Raw genomic sequence first — 27738 nt, forward strand, 5'->3', positions numbered from 1 at the left:
TTATTTGGGGATTTTACCCAAATTCCCACTTCAAAAATAAATTGCAGCCCAAGGGGCAATCCTACAGCACGGCCAAGTGAGGTGGGGTGACCCCCCCAAAAACCCCACTGATGGGGGACACAGACAATGCTCCCAGTGCTGGGGGTAATGGAAGGGATGGGGTCTCCTAGGAAAGCAACTGAACATCCCTCTTGACTGACACCTGTCAATCACACCCAGACAGCAGCCCTGGGCTCAGCACGCTGACTGCATCCACCCTAGGAGGGACCCGCTGTCCCAGGGTGGGGGGACACAGCCACTGTCACCCATGGGTGCCACAGACACTCCCTCAAGTACATGGGTCACGTCCCCAGGACGGGACACACCGGCATCGGTCCCCACAGGACAGGGGAGGGTCCCACTCACTCAGGGGGCTCCTCACACGCCAGGGGAGCTGTGCCAAGGGAGCAGGTGCCCACCCTCAGCACCCCATCCCTGTCCTCACCCCACCAAAGCCCCAGGACCCCCATGCTCCTTCCTCAAGGGTCTCCCCCAGGCACTGCAGCCCCAGGGTCCCTGCTCCACACCCCCCAGGCTGGGGCAGCAGTGGAAGGGGGAGCTTTTCCTTTGCTGGGGCCACGCCGCAGGCACCCCGAGGGGCTCACGGCACCAGGGTCCTTAGGGGCAGCAGCAGGGAGTCACCCCCTGCGTCCCATGGGGGAGAGGGCTGGCCCACAGCTGCCCCAGCAGCACCCAAAGGCACACCCAGCCCTTGGCATTCAAGGGCAGGGCAACTGACTGTGTCACCAGGCAAGAGAAGGGTGCAGCTTGTGTCCCCCTGCGCACCCCACCCTGAAGAGCTGCACCCAGAGGTGCTGCCAATGTGGGGCACGAGTCAGGGTGTCCGGGCTTGTTCGGTGCCACCCTGAGTCACTGTGCCTTCAGGGCTGGGGGAGGCAGGGACATGAGGGGACAGCGTGTCCCAAACCATGGGGAGAAACCCTGATGCTTTCCAACCCCCTGCCCACCCCCCCACCTTTGTGTAGGTCCTACATAAACACAGGGAGAGCAACACACGGGCAGCATGATGATGCACACGAGAGCAGCCGTGCAGAAGCCCCCCCTGTCCTGGGGAGCTGCTGTGAGCAGAGGTAGAGGGTGAGAAACACGATGCCAGCGTGCGCTAGGTGGTGGTGTGGGGGGTGGTCAGGGTCGGGGCACCCCTGGGGACTCAGATGTTCTGGCAGCAGGGGGTCTGCTTGTTCTCCTGCTGCGTGGGCAGCACCTGGATGGGCTCGATGGTCGTGGTGGGGACAAACTCAGACTCTGTCTGTCCATCCATCTGCCTCTGTGACACAACACGGTAGATCTCTGCCAGGAGAGAGGGCAAAATAAAGCAACACTGCAGTGGGAGACCCACCCCCCGCTCCCAAAACACACAGCACAAGGGGTGCAAACACCCCCAACTCTCCATCCAGGGGAGCAGGAACCCATCCCACAACACACAGCCAGCGTCTCCAGCAGGTCCTGCGAGGACACAGCGTTTATCATGATGTCCATCATCCCACCCCACCCCCTTCCCTGGTCACCCCTTACCTGTGAGGATGCTTTGGAAAGCTGTCGCCACGTTGGTGGAGTCCAGAGCAGACGTCTCAAGGAAGAACAGCCCGTTCTTCTCTGCAAGGACAGGGTGAGCTCAGGCGGGTACCATGAGCTATGGTGGCTCTTGACAGGACAGGATGGGGGAGATACCTGCAAAGCTCCTGGCCTCGCTGGCGGGCACGGCCCGCAGGTGGCACAGGTCGCTCTTGTTGCCCACCAGCATGATGACGATGTTGGCATCAGCGTGGTCCTGCAGCTCCTTCAGCCAGCGCTCAGCGTTCTCATAGGTCAGGTACTTGGCGATGTCGTAGACGAGCAGAGCTCCCACCGCTCCCCGGTAGTAGCTGGGGGACAGCAAGGGGGCACGAGTCACAGCGGGGCCCCAGGAGTAGGGGTGCAGAGGGGGAGCAAGGGCACTCACGCTGAGGTGACGGCCCGGTACCGCTCCTGCCCAGCTGTGTCCCAGATCTGAACCTTCACAGTCTTGCCCTCCACCTGGATGCTCCTCGTAGCAAACTCCACGCCGATGGTGCTCTTGCTCTCCAGGTTGAACTCATTGCGGGTGAAGCGTGAGAGCAGGTTGCTCTTCCCCACTCCGGAGTCCCCGATGAGCACAACTGGGGGGGAAGGAGGGAGGGGAGGGGGCACAAGCACAGCGTCAGCCCCCACAGATCCCCACAAAAGGCACTTTGCATCCTTTAATGCCAACCATCCCAGCAAACCCCACAGCCAGGCCTGGCAGGGGTGGGGGAGGCAGGGACACAAGGGGACACTGTGTCCCCATGGGGGATGTCCCCATGTGCCCCCACGCCAGGCCCCCACCTCCATTTCAGCTGCCAGGTGAGGGGCTACTCCCACAAAGCTGCACTGGGCTGGGGGGGAACAGGACCCAGCCTCCAGCCATCCCAACAGCCACCTGTAAATACCCCTCAGGAAGATCCCTGCTGGATTTCCTGCCCAGCATCGAACAGGAAGGCACCCAGTGCCCCCAGGACCCCAAAACGGGCAGCAAACCAGAGCCAGGACCTGTGCAGAGCCAGCCAGGGAAGCCAAGCAGAGCCAGGTCTCCTATTTCCAGCACATCAGACCTGGTCTGAGAAGGAGCATCTTCCTCCTCCTCCTCCTCCTCTGCTGCCACCACTCCGGCCACGAGCGGAACGTCCCTGGGCGTGGGTTAGTGAAGCACATTTTCTGCCTGTCCCAGATCTGGCTGGTTCCTGTAGAACCTGGTGCAACAGGCTCTGGGGCAGCTGTATCACACCTCTCCCTGGCAAGTTTGTTTGGTTTATTACTCAACAGCTTTTGATTTCTTTCTTTATTCCCCCCATTTTTATTCTCCTCATTCTCTGGATGCACCCAAACGCATCCCGCTTCACATCGCCCACCCTCGGGGGACCACGGGGCTCAGGGACACTGGTGCCACCAAGATGAGCCAAGAGTTGGGCTGAAATCACAAGGATGTTGCTCCATGTCCCCACCAATTCCCCATCATCCCAGAGGGTGGCTGGGAAGCATGGGAGCCTTGCTGACAGTCCCCACGTTGGGGTAGGAGGAAAGGGTGGCTCCTCCACGCAGCGCTCAGAGCTGCTGGGGACTGCAGAGAGGCCCAGGGGGACTGTGACAGCCAGGGCCACCCCAGACAAAGCAGTAATAAAACGCAGGCTCGTCACAAGCTGGGTTAATTAACGCTTACTGAGCCCCACTGCTTTGGTCTGGGCTTGGTGTTCAATCAGGGGGAAGTTGCCACTTCCCCAGCTCAACTGCCACATCTCCCTTCCTGGCAGCACAGGGATCCGGCTGCCCACAGACCCACACACTTCCACTGCCCAGGGACAAGGAGGGCAGCTCTGGCTGCACGATGTGTGGCCAGGGGAAACTGAGGCACGAGCTGCAGCACCCCTGCCACCAGAAAATTAAATAATTTTAAAAAGCCTTCAGAAAACAGGCTGGGGGGGAGGAAGGAGCAGCCACACGCTGACCCTGCCCAGCCCAGCCGGGTCCTGGGGGCTTTGCACCACACCAGGGATGCAGGGAGGGGTTGGATGGGGCAGGGAGGCAGCAGCCTCCGGGATACCTTGATGCAGAAGGGGTACATGCTCAGCTTCAGCCCCACTCCGCACCCCCACCCCTTGAAGGACAAGAGGGACCCTCCACCCCCCTGCACACAAGCGTTGGGCACTCAGTCCTTGTGCCTCTGCACAGGCAGCACGAGCTGTTTAAAGCTGAGAACACACACCCTGTGGGGCAGGGGTAACACATCATCACATCCCTCCCTGGAGGTGGGCACGGGAACAGCCTGGAACTCCACACAGGGGTCCCTGGGAAGGGTCCAAGGAGCAGCCATACCCAGGGCCCTTTTGCATCTATCCCGAGCCCCTCCAGCAGCATCCTGAGATCGCAGACAGATCGTGCATCAGGCTTTGCCACAGAAGGCAGCTGCTGCTCCTAACTCAACGGAAACCCAGATAACAGGGCTTGGAGCAGCACCCAGCTCCTGTTTCTCAGGGGGAAACACTGACCTGGGGCAGGGCCACCCAGCCCTGGGGAGCACAGGGTGTCACACACTGCATCCCCCGTGGCCTTCTCTCCTACTCCAGGGAGGATGAATGGTCCTCCCACTAAAAACCCAGCTCTTACTCCGTTTTAAAGGAGTCCTGAGGCCCCACAGAGCCCAGCACTGCTCCTGCCTTGGGATCCCAGGGAAGGGACAGGCAGCCCAGGACGATGTGCCAGGGCCAGCTCGGGAGCCGTGCTGCTGGCGCAAGGCTGGCTGAGGGGCAGAGGACACACCAGCTCCTGCCCAGCGCCAGCTGCTTCAGTTCCCCCCTCGCCAGGTCCCAGGACAGCTCTGAGGAGGCTTTTCCTGGGCAGGGGCCAGGCAGGCATGTGAGGTGGCTGGGCTCGCTGGGACCTTTGGGCAGGCTGACTCACGGCTGGTCAGAGGGTGAGCTCACTCCCAGTGTTTATTGCTCAGGCTGTGACGTTGCCAGGCCGTCCCCTGGCCTCCTCCGGCACCAGGCCCAGCGCAGCGCCAGCGGCAGGGAAACGCGGAATGCGGAGGGGCTGGCGGCTCAGACGGGGTTCCAACAGCCAGGAAAACCAACATCCCAGCTCCAAGTGCCCAACCTCACCCCCTGACACACCTGAGAGGCCACCCCAGCCCCGGCAGGGACAAGCCCCGAGCCCCACACCCTTCACCTGACCCACGGCCGGGCGAGCAGCACAGCTTTTCCTCAGGGAATTGCCCACTCAGCCCCCAGCACCGCTCCCCCCACCCCAGCTGTGGGCAGGGGAGCACCCAAATCCACCCAGCACCCAAACCCACCCAGCACCCAAACCCACCCAGCACCCGCAGTGTCACAGGGTCCAGGCTCCCCCTCCCACCCCCAGCACCCTGCCCCAGGCACAGCCACCCCTCCCAGGGTGCTGCACCCGGGTGAGCGCCCCGGACTCCTCCCGCAGCACCAAGGAGCCGCCTTAACCAGCACCAGGGCCACGAACAGCCACCCGCACCCAGTGCCCGCAGACCAGCCCGGCTCAAACCCCCCACTCAGCCCACCCCAAGGCCCCAGCACCACCGTAGGGGAGGGAGCCCCCCAGGAGCCCCCCCAGGAGCCGGGGTTAAGCCCCAGGACGAGCCAAAGCCCCGACCTCCGGCTCCCCGCCCAGCTGCCAGGGGGCAGCGCCACCAGCCCCAGCGGGCTGAGGCCGAGCACAGCTCATCGCAGGCACGGCCAGGGCAGCAGACCCACCTTTGAAGAGGTAATCGTACTCGTCCCTCTTAACCTTGTCCCGCATCTCACCCGGCACCACCGCACCCCCAATCCCGCTGGGACAACTGGGATTTCCGGGCCCTGTCCAGCCCTGCGGGGACCGTCCCCCGTGTCCCCATTGGCGGCCACGGCCCTTCCTCCTCCACAGCCGTTGGTGGGTGGGACTGTCCGTCACCGCCCAGGTGCGCTCACCTGGGCCAGATGAGGGGGATTGGGGGGGCTGGAGGGGGGCAGCAGCTCTGCGGCTGCTCCCGGGGCTCGCCCGGGCGGTCTGGTGCCAAACACAGGGGGCTGGAGCGGCTCTGGTGGGACGGGGGCTGGGAGTGGGCTGGTCAGTCTGGGAGGGTATGAGGGGATCTGATCCACGCTCATCAACCCCTAAAGGGGGTCAAGGGGAGGGGACCAGGCTCTTCTCGGCTGCCCAGCGACAGGACAAGGGGCAACGGGCACAGACTGGAGCAGGGGAAGGTCGGTGCCCTCAGGAGGAGAAACTTCTTCCCTCTGTGGGTGCTGGAGCCCTGGGCCAGGCTGCCCGGAGCGGGTGGGGAGTCTCCTTCTGCGGAGAGATGCCGGAGCCGCCTGGACACCGGCCTGTGCCCCCCGCTGAGGGGATGCTGCTCTGCCAGGGGGTGGGATGGGGGTCTCCAGAGGGTCCTTTCTGTCACATCCCACTCTGAAAGGAGGGACAAGCAGCTCTTGTTGGAATATGAAGTGAGCCAGCACTTAACATCTGTACACAAACATTAAGAGGGACACAGAGAACGGAGGCACCACGAACGCCAGCACCCTCCCAGCTCGACCCGTTCCAGCTGCACAGCTTTACTGGGAGCTGGGGTCAGCTTTGCCTTACTTGGCAGTGGCTTTGGTGAGAAGAGATCACTGGTGCTGGATGCAGGGTCCAGCTGGGCCATTGGGTAGGAAGCATCCCCATCCCCTTGTTGGGTAGGAAGCATCAGCATCCCCATCCCCACGCCCCCTGGTCCCTTCGTTTGCTTTAACTCTGTCTCTTATGTAAATTAGGCTCTGCTTCTTATGTAAATTAGCAGGCAAGCTCAGAAAAGGGAAGTTTTGGGTGAGTGGGTGGTTTGGGTCGAGGTTGTGGTCCGTGTCCCCCCCAGCCCCGGACCCTTTCTCTTTCACCCTGCTATCCTGGGGTTTGCTGAATTCGGGCTTAGGCACCCCATTTTCTTGTGCTTTGTGGGTGTTTGGGGCATGTTTACTTCACTTTGGGGACCTCCATCCCCAAAGCACAACTGAGCTCCTCTTTTAGCTTCCAAACATCCCAAATAGCTCTAGTAAGGGTGGAGAAAAGGACAAAGGGGAAGCAGGGGTCCAGACCACCTTAAAGATCCCACCTGTCTCCTACACCTTCCAAGTCCTCCTGTCATCCCGTGTGGCAGCAGGGAAAGGCCACCAATGGGACAGTTGTGGCCACGCTCTCCATGCAGAACCACGGGACCTGGGCTGGCACGTCTTGCGTGGCACAAAGGGAAAGAGAAGGGGCTGAACTAGAGGAAGATATGGAGAATCTAAGGTAATTCTCATGTTTTCAAGGGGTTGGGGTGAGGCCAGGTCATGGTCAACTGCCCACCATCCTCCATAAGGCATTGAGGGGGTGGGATTGTGTGGAGAGGGGGTGCAGGGAGACTGTGGCATCGGGCTGGGAGGGGGCATGAGAGGACCGTGTTCCTCCCTATCTCTGGCATCTTGTGGAGGTGGGGACCAGGGGATGGAGCCACAAACATGCAGGAGTTCCAGCTCAGCAAAGCTGCGTTTCCCAAGTCCTTTAATGATCACTGAGTCACCGTAGCGCTGGACATGAAGCTGCTCCCAGGCCCTTTGGCACCGGGCTCTGCACCCACGCAGACAGGGAGGACCCTCACCAGGTCCCTGCTGTCACAATTGTCCCATGTCTGGGATGGGGACAGAGCTGTGCTAAGGGCTGAGTGCTGCCACTCAGCTCCTTACAGCTTGGGATGACCCCAGAGCCGTCCCCGCTGGAGATGGAGACCTGTGGGGACAGCCACGTCCCCAGCACAGGGCACAGGGTGGTCCCACGGGAGCAACCCCAGGGCCAGACACAACTGGAGCGGCTTGGGTGGCTGGCACAATCCTGGCCAGACCCTCCTGCCTTCTTCCCAGCAATATCATGGGGTATCTCAGTCCTCTGCACCCCGACTCCTGAGGGGCAGGGGGGTCCATGCACGGTAGCGGTGATGCTCATGGGGGGCCCAGCGAAGCAGACGGAGTGGAGCTCCCAGCACTTGATGCATCTCACCAGAGTTTGATCAGGCTGCTCGTCCCCAAGACAGGGTGTCGGGGTGTCCCCACCGCACTGAGACAGGGGTGGAGGCCACTGGAGTGTCCTGGGGCTGCGGGGATCCCGGGGGGCTTCCCGGGGTGCCCGGCTGGCTCAGAGGGCCACGCAGCACGGGCGCTTGGGCTGCACCGAGGCTGCGCTCTCCGGGCTCTCGCTGGCAAGTGACACCATGTTGCTTTGGCTGCTCCTCTGCTTCTGCTTCTGCACTTTCTGGAAGATCTCTGCAAAATAAGAGGTGCCAGGGGGATGTCGGGGGGTCTGTGTGTCAGCCCAGGGTCCCCCCAAGGGAGCAGGGACTGTTCTCGCCTGCCAGCCCACTGCTGGGCACGTCGGTGGCTCCCCCTTATGCAGCAGAGGGGACAAGTTGTGGGGTGACAAAGGAGCAGCTCCCCCAAGCTGCATCCCTGCGGTGCCTGGGGAACACCCTGCGCTTGGGGATTTCCTCTGGCTTAACCTAGATTGGTGCCCCAACCCCGGCCAGGGCTGGCAGCTCATCAGGCCAGACTGGCTTGGCTCGGCACAGCACGACTTGGCATGGCTCAGTATGGCATGGATTGGCATGGATCAGCACAGCATGGCACAGCACAGCATGGCACAGATCAGCACGGAGCAGCACAGCACAGCATGGCACAGTTGGGCATGGCTTGGCACAGCACAGCATGGCATGGCTTGGCACAGCTTGGCACAGTTCAGCACAGCTCGGCTCAGCACAGCACAGCCCGGCACGGCTCGGCACACCGCTCCTGCCCTGCTGCTGGCTGCCTTTCCCAGAGCATCACCCCTCTCCATTCCATCCCCCCAGGTCCCTGTGGCCAGTTCAGCAGGGTGCCGGAGACATTGAGTCAGGAGCCCGGGAGGACAGGAAGGGAGAGCAGGGATTACAGGGAAGAAGGAGCCCCTGGGATGTCCCTGAGCTTCGGGGATGTCCCCGAGGCTGGGAGAACAAAACTCTCGGGGTGTGGAGGGTGGAACGCCCAGCACCAAGGGCCGGAAACCAAACCAGCCTGAAAGACGACGCTGAACCCAGCCCCAACAGACCTCAGGTGGAGCGGGGCAGAGCAGAGACAGGCTGCACATCCCCTGCCCAGCCCCATGGTAAGGCACCCCCGTGATGCCCTGGGACCCCCGTGATGCCCTGGGACCCCCGTGACGCCCTGGCACCCCCGTGATGCCCTGGCACCCCCGTGATGCCCTGGGACCCCACTGTCTGTACCCTTCAGGATGGTCTCAAACGCCTGCTCGACGTTGGTGGAGTCCAGCGCCGAGGTCTCCACAAAGAGCAGCCCGTTGTTGTCTGCAATGAGAGGAGCCCCCCGAGATGATGCAGACCCCAGGGAGGGCACAGCTCCATTTCCCAGCCCCTTTAGGGATGTTTGGGTGCCTGCATGGGTGCGGGTCCCTGATATCAGGGAGGTTCCCAGGTCCCCAGGCTCACAGCAGGGTGCCACTCTGTACCTGCAAACATTTTTGCCTCCTCCATGGGCACCTCCCGAGCCTGCACCAGGTCGGTCTTGTTTCCCACCAGCATGACAACGATGCTGGGCTCAGCGTGGTCGTACAGCTCCTTCAGCCAGCGGTCCACCACGTCGTATGTCTGGTGCTTGGTGATGTCAAAGACGACCAGGGCACCCACAGCCCCCCGGTAATACCTACAGGAGAACCCCACCATCACCCCATGCTCCAAAAGACACCCCCCTACCCCCCAGCATCCTCACCCATGGGGCTCAACTAAGGAGGGCATCACCACCCAGGTACCAGGGTGGGGGTGAGCCCCAGGCATCCCAGCCTTACGCAGAGGTGATGGCCCGGTACCGCTCCAGTCCAGCCGTGTCCCAGATCTGAGCCTTCACCACGGCATCTCCCACCAGGATGGTTCTGGTGGAGAACTCCACGCCGATGGTGGTCCGGCTGTCGTGGTTGAACTCGTTGCGGGTGAAGCGGGAGAGCAGGTTGGTTTTCCCCACCCCAGACTCCCCGATCAAGACGACTGAGGAAAGAAGGAGCTCTCAGGGAGGGGAGGGGGCTGCTCTGAGACATTTCCTGGTGGGTCTGGCGCCACTTCCCAGCCTGAGCCAGACCAGCCAACACCTCGTTGCCTTGGCAGGGTGGCAGCCAGACCGCCCCAGCAGCTGGCATGGGGTGCATGGGCATCCCCCCTTGCCTGATGCCCCCAGCCCCAGTCACTCCTTTGGCAGGAGGGGGTCCTGTCTCTGCATCACAAGCTGTAAATGCCCCCCCCCCCAGCCCCTGAGCGTGGCTGAGCCACCTCGACCAAGCCCAGCCATGCTCCCTGACAGCTGGTGTGGCCCCAGCATTGTCCGGGGGGGTCACAGCTACCCAGCCCAAGGGGAACCCCAAATTCTGGTGGGATCCAGCCAGCAGCACGTGGCAGGGATGCAGGACACAGCCCTGTGCCTGAGGAGCTCGAGCTGGGGGGCATGAAACTGCACCCCCCCCCGCCTTTCTCCAGCCCAGGTTTGACCCCCACACCCTCCCCAAGTGCCACCACCCAGGTCACCCCATGCCCTTGGGGTGGGCAAGGCTATGCCAGTGTCTCCATAGACCCCAGCGCTGCTCCCCAAGCCCCTGACCCTTCACACCCCCCCCACCAGCACACACCAGCACTGCCGGGCAGGACAGCCACGTCCCAGTTCAGGGCAGGAAGGCAGCAGCCCAACAACCTCCTCCCCACCGCTCCCACAGCCCTCTGAGGAGGGGTCTTCGCGCCCAGCCCGGGACTCACCCTTGAAGACGAAGTTATAATCCTCCTCGGCGCTGCCCATGGCGCCCCGGCCGCCGCCCGCCCTCGCCGGGGCCGGTTGGTTTCCTCCTTCCCGCTGCGAGGGGAAGGGCCGGGCTGGGGAGGCACCGGGGCGGGGGGGGATGCAGGGGACAAAGTTTCCCTGGGGCTGCCGAGAGGGTTGGGCAGCGGGTCCGGGGTTGGGCAGAGGGTCCGGGGTTGGGCAGAGGGTCCGAGGCGGCAGCAAGGCCGCCCGCGTTGGCGTGGCCGGTTGACTCAAGGGGTGGGACCGGGTGTCGCGGCGCAGGTTGGGCAGGTAGTGTCACCCCTGGGACCGTCACGGGGCGGCCGGAGGAGGAGCCGGGGCCCGAGCCGGGCTGCTCGGGCCGGGGTTGGTTGGGACAGCGGGGGGGGGGTGTGTGGGTGCAGCCCCCCCCCTCCCCGCCCCCCCCAGCCCTGGCTCAGCCTGGCTCCCACCGGGTGTGGAAGCGTTTCCTCGCCTCTGCTGCCATCGTGTGAACGCCAGGGATAGTGGGGAAGGGAAGGAGCACCCCCTCCCCACCACCCCCACGCAGATGGGCAGGGGTCTGGGCTCCCAGCCCCTCGCCGCCCCCACCCCGCCTTCCCCCGGGACAGAGCTATGGGCAGCCCCACAACACAGCCCGGGACACCCCCATGTGTCACCCCCTCCCCACCAGCTCCTTTTATTGACACAAAACAGGATGCAAACATCAGACACTTTTATTTCAGCCCCCCCTCATGCTATTTTTGCTCCCCCCTTATTTTTAAAGGCCACACCAAAGCGGGACAGAGCTCCAGGATGTTTGTGGGGCTGCTCGTCCCCCCTTTAACCCCCCCTCCCCACCATCAAGGGCATCGAGGCAGCCAGCCTTTGCACAGCGACAGCTTCGGGCTCCCCCAGCCCCGTGCTCAGGATGCGGCCACCTGCGTGAGCGGCTCCTCCAGGTACTGGACCAGCGCCTGCGCCTGCGAGCAGAGAGCGGGGGGGGTTGTGCAACCAGCACCCACACACGCAGCCCACGCACCCCGCGTAATTTGGGCTTCGTTGGGGAGGCTTTGGAAGGTGTGGTGGGGCACCAGGGCTGGCACCGGAGGCAGAGGAGCCTCGGAGAGGAGGGAAGAGGAGGCCCAGGCACGGCAGCTTCCTCCACCACTCCCCTCTTCATCCTCAACAGCTCCTTCCCACCCCACAGCAGGGATGTGGCCCCGCAGACCCCCCGGCCCCCTCCGCACCAGCGTTACCTTGGCCTTCAGCATCCCGAATCCAACGGTCTCCTTCGCGTACATGCAGAGCAGCAGGTTTGCCACCCGGGTGATGGCCACTCGCCCCTCCTGCCCAGGGAGAAGCAGCACCCATCGTACCCCTGGCTTGGTAGGGACCATCAGCAGGGTCCCGAGGGACCCTCAGAGCCACGGCAGTGCCCAGGTCCCTAGGAAGGGGCAGGCAGCCCCCAGCCCCACATACCATGCAGTCCATGAGGATGAATTTGAGGTTGTCCTCATTGAAGGCCTGGTGCCCGTTCTTGTCGTAGGCCACCCAGATGTTGCTGGCGATGGCCGCGGTGACCCTGGCATCAGTGTCGCCATAGCCTGAGTAGGCGAGCAAGGACCCCTCGTTGTTCAGGAGCCTGGTCATGAGACGGGGTGGGGAGCAAAGGGGTGCCTGTAAACCCAGTGCCAGGCAGCACTGCAACCCCCCCAGCCCAGTCCCCTGCTCCCAGGACACCCGTGTTTGCCCAGGGGTTTTGGCAGGGGGTGAGGGGGGCTACAAAGCTCTGGGGTGGCCCCACTCCCAAGCACTATGGGGCTGCGGTGACCAGCTGCAGACCAGGCACGAGCCTGGGGGGCAAGCACTGTGTGTGGCCCCGTCACCATCCACCCTGCACAGCCCCGGCGCTGTGCACCGTGTAGGGTGAGCAGTATGGGGCCCCTGCACTGTGCAGGGCTCTGGCACTGCGCACCGTGCACCGGCCCAGCACCGTACACAGACCCAGCACCATGCAAAGACCCAGCACCGTGCCTGGGCCCAGCACCATCCAGAGACCCAGCACTGTGCATGGGCTCAGGACCGTGCATGGCCCCAGCACCATCCAGAGACCCGGTGCCATGCACAGCCCCAGCACCATGTATAGACCCAGCACCGTGCATGGGCTCAGGACCATGTATAGACCCAGCACCGTGCCTGGGCCCAGCACCATCCAGAGACCCAGCACTGTGCATGGGCTCAGGACCATGTATAGACCCAGCACCGTGCCTGGGCCCAGCACCATCCAGAGACCCAGCACCATCCAGAGACCCAGCACTGTGCATGGGCTCAGGACCGTGCATGGCCCCAGCACCATCCAGAGTCCCGGTGCCATGCACAGCCCCAGCACCATGTATAGACCCAGCACTGTGCATGGGCTCAGGACCGTGCATGGCCCCAGCACCATCCAGAGTCCCGGTGCCATGCACAGCCCCAGCATCGTGCATGGGCTCAGGACCATGTATAGACCCAGCACCGTGCCTGGGCCCAGCACCATCCGGAGGCCCAGCACTGCGCACAGCCCCAGTCCCTTGCACAGCACCGTGCACGTCCCTTTTCCCACCCGGGGGGCCATTTCCAAGGCAGGAGGAGGAAAGCCTTTCCTCGCAGGGGTCTCCCGCACCCAGCGGGAGCGCGGCCGCCGGCCCCGCAGCCACAGCCGGGAGGGGAAAGCCGCCCTCACCCCCAGCCCCCAGCCCCCAGCCCCCAGCCCCCACTCACAGGGTGCTCTGGACGCCGCCGGTGTTGGCCTGGCTCAGCACCTGCGTCAGGGCTTTGGGGCGCAGCATGGCCGCAGCCGCCCCGCTCCGCGGCCTGCGATGGCGGGGAGGGAGGGAGGCGGCCTGCCCCGCCGGTGGGGACCATGCTCAGCACAGAGCACGCTGGGACTTGTAGTGTCTGCCCGGTGCGTCCTGCCGGCTGCTTCTGGGGGGGCCCCGGTCCCGCGGAGCCACCCTGGGGTGCTGCCCAGCACCCGGCTCGGGGTGCGGCCGCCTGGCTGCCCCAGGGGGTCAAGGGGAAGGAGAATTGGGGAGGAGGGGGAGGTCTGGGATTGACCAGACACCCTCCCCTCCCCGGCCCCCAAACCCTACCCCTGGACTGGCCGAGCAGCGCTCGGCTCTGGGCCCCTGGCGTGGGGCAGCCCTGGGCAGGGTGGCAGGGGGCTTGTCCCCCGCAACCAGCCCGCATGAAGGGTGGGGAGCCCACCCCCCGCTGGGGTCCCTGGTAAAATCCGGCCCCCCTTAGGCTAGCTTTAGCGCAGGGGGGGTCCCGCTCAGTGGGTGCGGGTCAGGGACGGGTGCGGGGTGATCCCCTCACGAAGGGGATCCCGCCTGGGGCCAGCTGGTGGGGGGTGGGGGTATAGGACGGAGCCAGCCAGCGTGGGCGGTGGGCGTGCAGGACGGATGCAGCTACCCAAGGGCATCCCGGACAAGAAGGGGGGTGCAGACTGAGCCCAGCCGGGGAGAGGGGCGCGCCTGGGGCTGCTGTGAGGGGCGGCGGGGCGGGCAGCACCCCGGCTCTGCCCCCCCCAGCCCCCCCCAACCCGTCAGCGCTGCAGTTCCCCGCCGGGCCGCTAGGGGGCGGTACCGGCGGTGACGGGAGGGAGGGAGGGGGGGGTTGTTGGAGCCGGGGAGCCGCTCTTGCTCGGCGCGCGCGCCGCCTTTCTCTGGTGGCGGCCCGGGCTGGCGGCGAAGATGGCGGAGCCGAGCGGCGGCGGGCCCGGCCCCGGCGGGGACGGTGAGGCGGGGCCGGGCGGCCCCGGCGGGGCTCTCATCCGAGTCACGGTGAAGACCCCCAAGGACAAGGAGGAGATCGTCATCGCGGACGGCGCCTCCGTGCGCGAGGTGGGGGCGGGAGCGGGCCTGGGGGGGGGGGGGTGTGGAGCGGCGAGGGGCGCCCGGCCTGGGGCTGAGCGGGCCGGGGGCGCTGAGGGGGCGCAGGGGCTGGGGGCGAGGGGCTGGGGAGGGCCCGGCCGGGATGTGAGGGGCTGGGGGGGCCTGGCCGGGGGCTTGTTGGGAGGCACCTGGCTTCGGGGATGGGGGGCGGGGGGGGGCGAATGGCTTTGGAGGGGGCGTGAGGGCGCCGGGGGCCCGGAGCGGTGGGGGAGCGGGGCCTCGGGGGGGAGCCGAGGGCCGGAGGGGCTTGGGGGACTTTCAGAGGCCTGGCTCCGGGTTGGGGGGAGCCGGGGGGGCTCCCTGGGCTGCGCTGGGGCCTTGCGGGATCCGAGCTGTGATGGGGGCAGCCTGGAGAGCTGGGTGCGGGCAGGTGCTTGGGAGGGGGCGGGGGTCTTTGGGCGGGGAGCTGACACTGGGGATGGGGGCGGCCCTGGGGGAATCCGTGGGAGGGTTCGTGGGCGTCGAAAACGGGGCGTTGTTGGGGATGTGTGAGGGCTTGGAGAGGGGCTTTGTGGGGAGTGGTCACGGGGAAGGGAGCTTTGGGGAGGGAGTGGGGGGGGGAGTGGTGGCAGTTGGGGAATGGGGGTGGGGGCTGGGCTGCGCGGGGAGTGGGAGGGAAGGCGTTCCTTGGGCGGGCGGTGTGGGAACAGCCCTGCGATGGGGAGAAGTGGCTTTGGGGACGGAGCCGGATGAGTGCGTGGGGGGGCTGCGTGCCGGGAGGCGGCTGGCTGGGCGCCGGGAGGTGAAAGGAGAGGGGCTGGGCAAGTCCCCGGGGCAAAGGTTGGATGGAGCCGAGGAAAGGGCTCACCAGCCCGGGTGTGTGTGTGTGGGCTGGGGCGGGGGGTGCCGGGCAGCAGGGAGGGAGCCGCGCGGGCGGCGGGGGGCGGGCGGGAGGAGGCTGGAGTTGGCTGCGGCCGTGGGGCAGTGGCTGTGCCCACTGGGGCAGGGAGTCACTGCGGGCCCTGGGCCGGCTCTGTGCTTTGAGCTGGGGTGCAGGGCACGAGGCTGCGGTGTGGAGGAGCTGGCGGGGAGCTCTGGGGAGCGGAGTCATGGGGTGGGCAGGGGCTGTAGGGTGTGTGGCCCTCCTGCTCCCAAGAGCCCATTGCTGTAAGCGTGGTGGTTGATGACAGCTTTGCACAGAGCAGGGCAGAGGGCACAGAGCTTGGTGACCAGGATAACCTGGGGCTCAGGGCTTTGCTCTCCCAGGTGGTGTTTTTGAGGGTTCTGGTGTGCAGGCTGCGAGCCCCTCCAGGCAGGTGTGTCCCTCTCTTTCCATCCGCCCCTTTCCCTCTGAATTTTCCATACTTTGTGGCTTTCAGATACAAGAGTTTTTGGGGTTTTTTTCCCCCTGCAAATCGACTTGGGAATGCCCCAGCTGGGCTAGCAGTGAGGATTGTATTGGCAGGTGTTAATCCCAGCCCATCACACAGGGAAGAAGAGGTGTCTGTCTTGCATGGCCTGGCATGCTCGTGGGGAATTCAGTTGCAGAAATAGGAATTGGAGAAGACCTAGTTTGTTTCCATTGGCTGATAAAGGATTGTTCCCTTTTCCATAGAGCTCTGTCCTCTATTAAATCAGAGTTGGGCTTTCCTTAGGAAAAAAAATACCAACTCCAATGAGCAGAGACAGAAAACAGTTCAGTCATTCAGAGGATAAATGGTGTAGTTGGATTAGACCTAAGAGAGACACTTGATCTTGCTTTGGAAGCCTTCAGCTCATCTTCAGGTAATTGCTTTATTCTTTCTGAAGTTTTCTCCTCACATAAGGAGATGTGGGGCTGTTGGAGAGGGGTGAGAGGAGCCCTGGGGATGCTCAGAGGGCTGGAGCAGCTCCCCTACAGAGAGAGGCTAAGGGAGCTGGGCTGGGTCAGCCTGGAGAAGAGAAGGCTGAGGGGGGACCTCACTGCAGCCCCCCAGTCCCTGAAGGGAGCAGAGGAACATGCCATTCTGTGATTTTGTAAGTGGAGAGCTTCTCTTTGGTTTTGTTTTGGGTTTTCTTCCTTAACTCCTCAGACATCCTCAGCAACTGGTGATGGAATTGGTACCTGCCTGGGCTCCTGCTGGGTGAGGTGCTGAAGGGCTGGCAGGTCCCTGTGCTGCTTGGGTAGTGCTGATGATACCTGGAGCATCACCTTTAAATTCCTGGTTTCAGTCCTTTGCCTGAAAACTGCTTTGCTTGTTTTTCAGTTCAAAGAAGAGATTTCCAGGCGGTTTAAAGCCAAACAGGATCAGCTGGTTCTGATCTTTGCCGGGAAGATCCTGAAGGATGGAGACACGTTGAATCAACACGGGATCAAGGATGGGCTGACTGTTCACTTGGTCATTAAGACTCCGCAGAAGTAAGAAACCCTTTGGTGTGGGGGGGGTGCTGAGGGTGAATGGGTGTGATGGATAAGGGAGGGTAGAGGATTTCTGCCCTGTCAGGGACTGGAGTGGGGGGTGTGTGGGTCCAGCTGCAGTGATCAGGCAGGAGAATGCTCCCAGGCTCCCTCCCTGCTGCAGCTTTGCTGTGCAGGCTGGGGGTTGATCACTCAGCCTGTCTTTTCCTTTTCCAGGTATCCCTCCTAATACTTCCCTAGGGATTTTTCTCAGCTCCACACACATTCAATTATAAGCATGCTAAACATCCAGGAGTAGCTCCCAAACCAAAGGAGCCAGGACTGAAAGTCATACCAGGCCTGAAAACTCCCCAGGCAGCCCACAAGCAGCCCCTGGCAGACACCTGCTTTGGCAGGGGGGTTGGACTTGAGGATCTGGAGCAGCTCCCCTACGGAGAGAGGCTGAGGGAGCTGGGCTGGGGCAGCCTGGAGAAGAGAAGGCTGTGGGGGGACCTCACTGCAGCCCCCCAGTCCCTGAAGGGAGCAGAGGAACAGGAGGGGAATCAGCTTGTTAAAGGGCAGAGACTGGCAGGACAAGGGGCTGGAGTGAAGCTGGAGGAGGGAAGGGGGAGAGGAGATACTGGGGGGAAGTTCTTTGCAGAGAGAGTGGTGAGGGGCTGGAAGGGGCTGCCCAGAGAGGGGGTGGGTGCCCCATCCCTGGGGGTGTTCAAGGCCAGGTTGGCTGGGGCCCTGGGCACCCTTGTGTAGCTCCAGGCCTGGAGGTTGGTGTCCCTGGCTGTGGCAGGGGGTTGGAGCTCTGGGACCCTTGGGGTCCCTCCCAGCCCATCCCAGTCTGTGTTTCTGTGACCTCTGGAGGTCCCTTCCAACCCCTGCGATTCTGTGGTACCTGAGGGGCTGGGCTCCTCTCCCACACAACTCATACACATGACTTAGCATATTTTGAACCTTTATAATCCAGTAATCATGAAAGAACCCCCTGGACCTTGCTGCTGGTCCTAACAAAGATAAGTTGGTGTCAGTAGAAACTCCTTTCCCAGTGAGTTCCTGGTGGAAGCTGAAACCAGAGCCTGGATTTTCCTTCGGCTCCGATCACAGCCTGAGCTCTGAGCGAGCGGGTCTGGGGGGCACCCCTGGGCAGGGCTGCATGGGTGGGTGCTGCTGCTTGGTGGGAACACCTGGAGCCTCCTGTGTGACCTCAGTGGGGTTGTTGGTTCCAGTACCATGGGGTGTACCCACCACAGCTCCCAGTTTGGGTGCAGCTCTGCCTCGCGCTCAGCCTGCGCAGGGGATGCAGGAGGAGCTGCAGGGTTAGGCTCTTCCCAGTGGAGCAGTGGGAACAGTTGCTGCACTTCAGATGTGCCTGTGTTCTTTTTGCTCCCCAAACCCCCTTCTCCAGCCCTTTCTTGAGCTCCCTGCTGCAGTCACATCGGGCTCCTGGCGAACTAACAGGGCTGAATGTCTTTGTGCAGCTCTGCTGTCCCCTGGGAGAGCTGCCTTACTGGCTCAGTCAAGATTACTGCTCTCTCCCCCTTGCCCCCCCTCTGTTTTTTTTTACAAAGACGAGCATGTGCACTGTCAGCTTCTGCAGGAGGCCTCTCTCTCTGGATCCTGCATCTCCAGGTAGCCTGATAATCCCCTGATGCTGTTTACCACTGTCTCCACAGCACACTGTGGTACTTGTGAGCCATTTCAGAGGGTAAACAAGAGCATTGTCCTGCCCTGCTCATTTTTTTCCCTGCTAATAGTCATAGATAAGTGCTTACTGAAGATATTATAGCCTCTTCCTGTGCTGAGAGAAACCAAATGACCTTTCTGTCAGCTTCCTTCTTCCTTTTTTGTTCAGCTTCCTATTTGTTTTGTTTCCCCACTCTCTGGTGTCTCCTCAGTGGCTGCTGGTTTTCAGAAAGTGGATAGAGACCTTCAGGTTTGATTTTTAAAGTCCTAGAATCAGAATGAAAAGGAAAGGAAGTGAAGGAAAGGTGTACTTGGATCAGTTTGGGGGGAAAATACCATTATTGATTTGGAAAAGAAAGATCAAGAAGTTGTTATACTTATTTACTTGTAAGTGGCATGTTTGAGGCAGGATTTGAGGTGAGTGAGAAATTTTGTGGTCTGATTTCACAGGAAAGCTCTTCAGCAGTAGCCCAGGACTCATTGTCATGACTGCAGATACTTCAGAGAATCTTTAAATGTTGTCTTTGCTCTGTGATCCTTGGGGTCCCTTTCCAACCTGGACCAGTCTGGGATTCTGTGATTCTATGGTGGCTGTCTCCTGCCTCAGTTTCCCCATATGTAGAGTAATGCTGATAGTTCTTTTTGCCCCTGGGAGCACTGATAGGAATATTCAGTGCAGAAAAACATCTTCTCCCTCACCCCATGCACCAGCCCTGCTGTTACCTCCTGTGGCTTCTGTGGGAGCAGCAGGAGGATGTTCCTGTTTGGAGCAAAGTCGTTGCTCAAGGATATAGCTGAGGTAAATAGTTCAGTGTGATTCAGGGAAGAGCTGGATGCAACTCGGGCTAAGACCAGTCAAGCCACTTCACGTGGGCTGGGATAGAATGTCTGGGGCTGCTCTGCATCAGGCTGGGAGGCAGATTCCAGCAGATGGGAGGCATCTGGGAGCAGAGCTGGGTGTTGGCACAGGCGGGACTGGGAGCAGCTGGGGCTGGTGGCTGCGGGGATGACACACACGAAGGGAGGAGGCTTGGTCAGGGTGTGGGGGGTACTGCTCTGTGTCCCCCCAGCAGGACTCTGCTCCTCAGTCCCAGGAGTTTAATGCTGCCTTTTGTTTCTCTGCAGGGTCCAAGATTCAACGTCTGCTGCTTCTGCCCCCAACGCTGCTTCTGCCCCCACTGCAACCCCTTCTTCTCCTGCTGCCCCATCTCAGCCTTCCACATCCAGCAGTGCCGGCTCCGACGCCGGGAGCGGCAGCAGGCGGAGCAGTGGGTCAGGGACCATGGGAGGTCCTGGAGATGGAGGCCCTAATAGTGCTACATCCATCCTGTGTAAGTGACACCTGGGAGGAGTGACGTGAAGGAAGAATTTCTTAGGGATTCAACCAAGGAGTTGGGGTCTCTGACACCTGTACTTGTCTCTGGGCTTTGTGTGAGTCACTTCTGCTGGTGTAGCGTGGTTTCCTGCTCAGGGTAATGCCATGTGTAGGGGGCGTCATCCCTCAGAGCTGCTGTGGGAATGTAGGATACCCCCCTAGATTAGTGTGGGTGCAGTTGAGCTGATGGGCTGGTCCTCTTTCTGCAGCTGCTGGCAGTTAACTGGCTCTCCCCATATCTTCTTCCCTTTCCAGCTGGTTTTGGTGGCATCACTGGGCTGGGCAACCTTGGCATGGGCTCTGCCAACTTCATGGAGCTCCAGCAGCAGATGCAGCGACAGCTGATGTCAAACCCAGAGATGCTTTCTCAGATCATGGAGAATCCCTTGGTGCAGAACATGATGTCTAACCCTGACCTCATGAGGCAGATGATCATGGCCAATCCCCAGATGCAGCAGCTCATGGAGAGAAATCCGGAGATAAGCCACATGCTGAATAACCCAGAGCTCATGAGACAGGTGAGTTGGTGCTCCAGGGCCTGTTCAGAGCGTGTTCAGGAGCATCTTTGAGGACCAGCCTCAGTGTCCACTCTCCAAAGGCAGCATGTGAATGCCAGTGATTTTTAGATATTCCTTCCTTCCAGCTGCAAGCTGCCCACAAAGAGATGGTGGCCTTGAGTTAGGTGAATACTCAACCCCTGTACCTGCAACTCTTACCTCCCTTGCAGGACTATCAAATCCATCCTGTGTGGGGCACAAAAGGATGCTGGGATCATCCCAGCGTGCTGATCCAAGGCTTCTGTGTTCTGATTGAGGAATGGGAGTAAAAGCAGTCACAGAGAAGTGAAGCTACTGCAGAAGCTCTTTTCCCACCTCTTTATTTCTCTTGGTAGATTAAGTGTAGACTACAGACCGTTTTACTACCTGGATCAGCCAGGAGCACTAGTTGTAGGCTGGGATCCCAGAGCTCAGTTTTCTTTACAATCCCAGAACAAAGAGGGCATGTGCCCTAGAGGGCTAGCTATCTGGAAGACCAAAGGCTCATCAGGAGGGAAGCATAAGGGATGAGTGAGAGCCTGAGTGTTAAATAGCCCTTGACAGGACTCTGCCGTTCCCCCAGAGGAACCTCCTTGTCAGGAGGTCTTTCTGGGATGTTGCTGGATGAGCCTAGTTCCTGTCTGCTGCTCAGTTATCTTTCAGCTGTGTTAGCTGTCCATGAAATTCCAGAGCTGCAGGACCTCATTGTGAATGATCCATACTTAAGCAGATCCTCAAATGAGATCTGGACCTTCCCTGTGCAGGGGAGACACATCTGAAGTCTGGAGAGGGGGAATATCTTGGTTTCCTTGAAATGGGAAGGATCCAGTCTCTTCCACCTTCTTAGTTTTTGAATCCAATCCACCCACTCCTGAGTGGGAACATATGGGTGTTAAATGTTTGGATGTCCTGATAGTGCTTAGAAACAAAACATTCTCATCCAGCTGAATTGAGGTTGAGGAGGAAGAGAGCTGAACAGGAATGGGAGGAGCCAGGATCCCTGGGCTCTTTTTGCTTGGATAAATGATCTCTCTGCTCTCTGGCTGTGAAACGGGTTTAATTATACTCTTTAGTCTGGGAGCTGAGATTTAACTCTTTCAGTGCTTGGCTGGTAGATGAGGAGAATGCTCCTGAGCTGCTAACCAGTCTCTTGGTCCTCTCCACTCTTCCATGGTGCACAAGGCCTGAGCTTTCCACGTTTTCCCTTCCTTCTCCCAGACCATGGAATTGGCTCGTAACCCTGCCATGATGCAGGAGATGATGCGGAACCAGGACCGGGCTTTGAGTAACCTGGAGAGCATTCCAGGAGGATACAACGCCCTGCGCCGCATGTACACGGACATCCAGGAGCCCATGTTCAGTGCAGCCAGGGAGCAGGTACTGCCTGGGTGTCTGTGAGTGGGGTGTAGCATGCTGAGCAGCAGAAAGGGGGCTTTCCCTGTGCTGACAGAGGAGAGAAGATCTCTTCCCCCAGCGTGGCTGTCCCTCCCCTCCCGCTCCAGGTGGTGAATGCAGCCAGTAGCAGAAGCTCAGCTGCTTTTGTTCCATGGTTTGGTAACAGAGACCTGCCCCTCACTCCTTTGGTCTCTGAGCAGGCTGGATGCCAGCTGAAGGCCCCACAGCTTCGTTAGCACAGCCCTTTGCTCTCAGCCCACCTCCCTGTATTAGCTCAAGCCTGACGCCTCTGGGTTGGAGCTGGCTGCGATCCATCTGGCTGGAAGCGCAGGAGGAGCGAGCGCAGGTCTGTCTGCAGGCGGCTGTGCAGACATGCTCCAGCCCTGCCTTACCTACTGGTATGTCCGGGTGCTGGGTTGACACGGGTGTTTTGAAGCCCTGAGCTTGAGGGAGCCCAATCTAGGGCTGCGGCCACTTCTTCAGCCAGATCCCTTTCTGAGTGAGGTGTGTTGGGGATGATGGATTTCTCAGGAGGCAAATTATGGCACACAGTTAGCAAATTCTGGACCGGGATGAATGTGTTCTGCTGGCAGTTCCCTAACTCCTACAGGGGTGAGGTTAGTTTGATGGTCTCTGCTGGGGCTAATTGATGAACCTTGTGTAGCTCCAGGCCTGGAGGTTGGTGGCCCTGCCTGTGGCAGGGGGGCTGGAACTCTGTGATCCTTGGGGTCCCTTCCAACCCAGCCCAGTCTATGATTCTATGACTTCTTTTTTTTTTGTTTCTTTTTCCCTAGTTTGGCAACAATCCTTTCTCTTCCTTGACGGGGAATTCTGATAGCTCAAGCTCTCAGCCTTTGCGGACGGAGAACAGAGAACCGTTACCCAACCCCTGGAGCCCCACGCCCCCTGCTTCCCAGAGCCAGGTGCCCAGCAGCGAAGGGAGCACTGGCTCAGCAACCACCCAAAGCACACCGACTGTATCCAACCCCTTTGGGCTGAATGCTGCTAGCATCGGGGCTGGTACGTAAGCAGGAGAGGAACCAGAGGGTGCTGCTGCCTGAACAGCTCGCCCAGGCTTCCTCAGAGCGGGCTTCCCTCTGGTATTTGAGTGTCTGCCTGGCTGTGGCTGCTCCCTAGATGGATGAACGGGAGCAAGCACAAGTGGGTTGTTTCTTGTGTGCCTCTCAGAGGGTTATTTTGGGAGCTCTGATGTCCTGGAGCCCTTGAGAGCAGGGGAGAGTGGCAAGCACAGCGCTGCCAGCGCTGTCCGCAGCGATTCTCAGATGAATGGAGGCATTGCTATTGTATGTCGTGCTGGATTTCGGGCATTGCAGCGTTGCTCAGGCTTGTAAAGGGGTTTTGATGTCTTTTCCTTTCCCCCTTGCAGGCATGTTCAACAGCCCAGAGATGCAAGGACTCCTGCAGCAGATTTCTGAAAACCCTCAGCTGATGCAGAACATGATCTCGGCCCCTTATATGCGAAGCATGATGCAAACTCTTGCCCAGAACCCGGACTTTGCAGCACAGGTATGAGTGGTGTGGTTGTCTTCTCTTGTCAGACAGGTGGTGAGCACAATGCTTGTGAGACCGGTCTGCTTCTAGAGTTGGAGTTGTTCCTCTTGCAGAAACCAGAGTGCTGAGTGAATACAGACAGTGTTGTTCCCTTTCTTCATAGCCTGAAGGTGGTCACCGTGCCGAGTCCCGTGTCTTAGCAGAGCCCCTGCTGGAAAAGGTGGCTTTCAGAGGGACTTGGGAACCGTCCTTCTCTTTGCCCTTGGCCAGGTGGCCAAAGTTCAACGCTGCTGTCAGGAATTGAGCTGTCCTGTTTCAGTCCCCGTTAGCGTGGGAGCACGTTGAAAGCCCAGGGAGGGAGTCAGGGGCATGACTGACTTGTTCTTAGTTCTGTAGGGTTTAACGGCCCTCAACAGTGGCAGCAACCCTCTGACCCTGCCTACGTGTGCTGTCTCTTGCTAGATCATGGTAAATGTCCCCCTCTTTGCTGGGAATCCACAGCTTCAAGAACAGCTCCGCCTTCAGCTCCCAGTCTTCCTGCAGCAGGTAAAGGCCCCTGTCTGGCCCTGTGCTGCTCTCATCCCACGGGCTTCAGAGCTTAATGGACTAGGAAGCATGATGGGCTTGGGTGGTTTGGGCTGTGAAAGCAAGGGGTTTGCAGAGAAAGGAAGCACTTGCTTAGACAAGGCAACCTGGATAACCTCAAGGTAGATTTCATATCCGACTAGTTAAGCTGCGTGAAACTGCTGTGTGGACAGTCTCACAAAAACTAAACCAGCTAATTGTGCTAGAGCAGCTGGTCCACTCAAGTAAACCAAACCAAACTGCTTTAGTTCCAAGGAGTGTGCCCCCAGCTCTAACCTGATTCACCTAGTTCCTTTAAGAAATTCCATCTGAACTCTCTGAGTGTCCCTGCAGATGAGCCCTGCGGTCTGGAGGCTCGAAGGAGGAACCAGACTCGTAGGTTGGCTCTGGCTGTAGGGCAAGAGGCGCAGCTCTCTGCTGGTTGTTAGATGGAAGCTGCTGGATCTCTGGCTGTGGCAGCTCTCGCTGGTTGGTACCTCTGTGTCTTTCTGCCTTTGTTCCCAGATGCAGAACCCAGATTCCCTCTCCATTCTCACCAACCCCCGCGCCATGCAGGCTCTCCTCCAGATCCAGCAGGGACTCCAGACGCTGCAAACGGAGGCCCCAGGACTAGTGCCAAGGTAATAAGTGCTTTAGAGTGGGTTTCTGTGGGCAGAGCTGACATGCCTGATGCCAGCAGGCAGGCTAGCTGTTGATTCATCGAGGGGCTCTGCTTAGGGCACTCTGTCATGGGGACTTCAGGGGGTATGTGCCCATGAGCTCCAGCTAATTAGTGCTTTCTCCTTGGTTGTAGGAAGTCCTCAACTTTTATTTTTGGGGGATTTTTGGAGAAAAGGTTTGGAAACTGTTTGTTCCCTCCCCCATCTTTTGTTTGCTGTATATTCAGTATTGGCTGAACTCAAGAACTTTCTCTGGGGAGCAGGATGAGATGCACAGCCGCAAGGTTTTTGGTGGAGGGGGGGCATACCTTGGGGCAGGCTGCTCTGCTGGCAGCCCTCAGGCCTTCTGCTCTCTGGCAGCGTGGGTCACGTTCAGTCACTGCAGTTCCTTTCAGGCCTGTGCCTCTGTCAGGATTTCCCACTCCCAGCACCGTGTGTGACCAGGGTACAAATGCAGCCGGTTTAATTTCCAAAGCTGTCCTATCCTCCCAGCCTCAGCGAGGGCCAGCCTGGCACAGCCTGGCTCTCTGGGGACAGCCAGGAGTGTCAGCTTGCCTCTGAGCACCCCCTGCCTTCCTCCACAGCCTCGGCTCCTTCGGCATGCCTCGAATGCCCCCGTCCTCCACAGGAGGAAGCACAATCCCGGAGAACCCCGTTCCCTCCGCTTCGACGCCGGCCAGTGCCTCTCCAGCCGGGGGTGGTAACCCCCAACAGCAGCTCATGCAGCAGATGATCCAGCTGCTGGCCGGAGGAAGCTCTCAAGTATGTACTGCCCAGCTGTGCTGCGCTTCTGGGGAGGGACATCTCCAGGGTGAGGCAGAGGTGGGACCAACCCCACCCTGGTCCCCACCAGGTTTCTCTTGGCTGTGGTGCTTTATGTTAAGTTTGGTGTCTCAGGCTGGTTGGTTCTTTGGGGTGTAGTAACCTTTTGGAGCTAAGAGCACCAGGGATCCTCCTCCCAGCGCTGCTGCGGCTGTAGGTACAGGGCTTGGACTGACTGTGGGGTGTGGCTGAGCCCTGGGACAGGCTGCCCAGGGGGTGTGGAGTCTCCTTCTCTGGAGAGATTCCAGCCCCATCTGGACACCGACCTGTGTGACCTGTCGTAGGGACCCTGCTTTGGCAGGGGGTGGGACCCCATGGGCTCTGGAGGTCCCTTCCAACCCCTGTGATTCCGTTGGGAGGTGGGTACTGGTGTGGGGAGATGGGTAACGTCACTAAAGGAGCCTGGAGCGTGTGTGAGTGCCTAAGGCTGAGCTGGGGCTCCCTGCTCACCCCTCCCTGCTGGCCCTGCCCATATCAGGTGTTGATCTCTGCTGGGTGACTCTCAGGTCTTTGTCCTTTCCCTCTGTAGGCGCAGAGTCCTGAAGTGCGATTCCAACAGCAGCTGGAGCAGCTGAACGCCATGGGCTTCATCAACCGGGAGGCCAACCTCCAGGCTCTTATTGCCACTGGTGGAGACATCAATGCAGCTATTGAGAGACTGCTGGGCTCCCAGCCTTCCTAAACTCTTGTCATGCTGCCCCGCAGACGTCAGCACACGCATCCATACACATGCAAAGGGGATCTTTCAGGAAAGCCCACCATCATTTTCATATCTGACAGCTGTCCATGTATTTAAAACAAAAAAAAAAGATACAGCTTAACCCTTGACCTTCCTACTAAGTTAAGATTTCATGTTGAAATGCTCTTTAACTGGCTTGTATGTGGATTCCAGTTCTCATCGTGGCCACAGAGACTTCAGATGTGTATTTTTTCCTAAATATGCCCTCTGTCTCAGACACTCTTCTCTCTCTCTCTAGATGGTAGAGGCGATCCTTCTAGTTACTTACCTGAATGATTGTGGTTTTGAGTAGCTTGATTTTAACTGTACATGATTCCTTCCCCTAGCCCTCCTTTAAGGCAAAGTATTTAAAACTTGAGCCAAGTTTGGGTTTTGGTTTATTTTCTCTCCCAGCATCTTATTGGGAATGGATCAAAAGAGAAATGGAAAATGAGCTGGAAATTCCTGGTGTCGTTTGTCTTAATGGTCCATGGGGTGAACTGAACCTGTGTCCCTTGCACACCCTGGTCTCCTGGTAGAGGGTTAACGTGGGGGTGAGCTGCATTTGAAGCACAGCCTCCTCACACCCTTGGGATGGTGTAAAGGAGCCTGGATGCCTCCAGGGATCAGGCTTGAGATGGCCTGTGTTGGCAAGGTGTTGTTTCTACCCAAGCGATGATTTATTTCTTGTGCAGTGGTGTCAGGGGCTTGTTGACTCTCCTGCTCAGTAGGCTCATTCCTCAAAGTGTGAAAACAAAACTACCCCCCCCAAAAAAACCTCTAAAAAAGGCAAATTTAAAACCAAGTGAACCATTATCTCACTTCACTGGAAAATACTGAAGTTCATGTTCTTCCCAGTTTAGATCCATCTTCCATTCCGGACCCCCTTCCCCTCCCCTCCCTTCCCTTCCCCCCCCCTCCCCACCCCCATTTCGGTGTGTTTGAATGTTACAACTCTGAGGAACTCCCCGAGGATCAGCAGGGTGATCTCTTCCCAAGAGCCTCCGTGGCTGTGTAATTTGCATACCATTTTTATCAAAGAGAAATAAATGCGCACAACCATCTGTCTCCCTGCACTCCATGTATCTTCCTTGATTGCCACCTTCAAGCTGATTGAGTTCCCATAGTTACTTCTGATTAATCTATCTTGTGTGTCCCCCCCCCTCTTCCCCTCCTCCATGCTTGCTACCTCTTGCAGATTGTGAGGGGCTGTGGTGGAACCTCCCCACCTGGATGAGCTCGTGGCAGGAAACCTTTCTAACGCCTGGAGAACGCAGCTGGCTCCTAGTCCAGCCCTGAACGTGCCTGTTGGGAAGCTTCCATTGAGCTGAGGACTCTCAAGTAGGTGTAGGACAACAGGTAGTTGCTCTGTGTTGGCCAGACCTCATCTCCTGTGGGTTAAGGAGCCAGTGGGTGGTTCTGCTGAGCCTGGAGATGTTTGCTCACAGCTGGATGGTCCTGGGAACCCAGGCAGCTCTGTGCACGGTGGATTTTCCTGTAGCAAGCATGGTGCTTGCTAGCTGGGTGTGAACGTTCTGGGGGGTTTTATTTGGTGGTTGGTTGGGTTTTAAGTCCCTTTTGGTAGGGGAGGATTGGGTAGTTGGGAGGGAATGGGAGGAATCCCGGTGGAGCTTTCTGGTATACCAGTAAAACCTGCTGCACCCAGCTTGCTCCTGTGTCAGAGATGGGATCTATCAGTGTTCCGTGGTGGTGGAGGGTGTAGGTGGAGCAGTGATTGCTTGAGAAAACAGGGGAGTGCACAGGGATG

The 27738-nt window shown here is 59.8% G+C and overlaps 4 protein-coding genes across 4 annotated transcripts; 1 reads left to right on the top strand and 3 right to left on the bottom strand.

Moving 5' to 3' along the window:
- Positions 1-1031: 1031 nt before the first annotated feature.
- On the bottom strand, positions 1032-5424 carry LOC311202293 (ras-related protein Rab-11A-like). The gene is made up of 5 exons (XM_084276847.1): positions 5334-5424; positions 2003-2198; positions 1732-1925; positions 1576-1656; positions 1032-1350 (listed from the first exon to the last, which is right to left on the bottom strand). The coding sequence occupies exons 1-5, from the start codon at positions 5377-5379 to the stop codon at positions 1211-1213; spliced, it is 657 nt and encodes a 218-aa protein (XP_084132973.1). The 5' UTR covers positions 5380-5424; the 3' UTR covers positions 1032-1210.
- A 1712-nt stretch (positions 5425-7136) lies between these two features.
- On the bottom strand, positions 7137-10457 carry RAB25 (RAB25, member RAS oncogene family; the record flags this gene model as incomplete). The annotated part of the gene is made up of 5 exons (XM_084276756.1): positions 7137-7895; positions 8888-8968; positions 9130-9323; positions 9466-9661; positions 10418-10457. The coding sequence occupies 5 exons, from the start codon at positions 10455-10457 to the stop codon at positions 7768-7770; spliced, it is 639 nt and encodes a 212-aa protein (XP_084132882.1). The 3' UTR covers positions 7137-7767.
- A 733-nt stretch (positions 10458-11190) lies between these two features.
- LAMTOR2 (late endosomal/lysosomal adaptor, MAPK and MTOR activator 2) lies at positions 11191-13333 on the bottom strand. The gene is made up of 4 exons (XM_084276765.1): positions 13182-13333; positions 11901-12063; positions 11678-11767; positions 11191-11401 (listed from the first exon to the last, which is right to left on the bottom strand). The coding sequence occupies exons 1-4, from the start codon at positions 13247-13249 to the stop codon at positions 11345-11347; spliced, it is 378 nt and encodes a 125-aa protein (XP_084132891.1). The 5' UTR covers positions 13250-13333; the 3' UTR covers positions 11191-11344.
- Positions 13334-14155: 822 nt separating this feature from the next.
- Positions 14156-27029, top strand: UBQLN4 (ubiquilin 4; the record flags this gene model as incomplete). The annotated part of the gene is made up of 11 exons (XM_084276833.1): positions 14156-14305; positions 16543-16694; positions 19494-19699; positions 19999-20261; positions 21498-21656; positions 22469-22694; positions 23062-23201; positions 23649-23732; positions 24276-24391; positions 25015-25192; positions 25782-27029. 11 exons carry the CDS (start codon positions 14156-14158, stop codon positions 25932-25934), a joined length of 1827 nt encoding a protein of 608 aa, XP_084132959.1. The 3' UTR covers positions 25935-27029.
- Between the last annotated feature and the right edge of the window lie 709 nt (positions 27030-27738).

Source organism: Gallinula chloropus, assembly GCF_964237585.1.
Source record: "Gallinula chloropus genome assembly, chromosome: 29".
NCBI lineage: Eukaryota > Metazoa > Chordata > Aves > Gruiformes > Rallidae > Gallinula > Gallinula chloropus.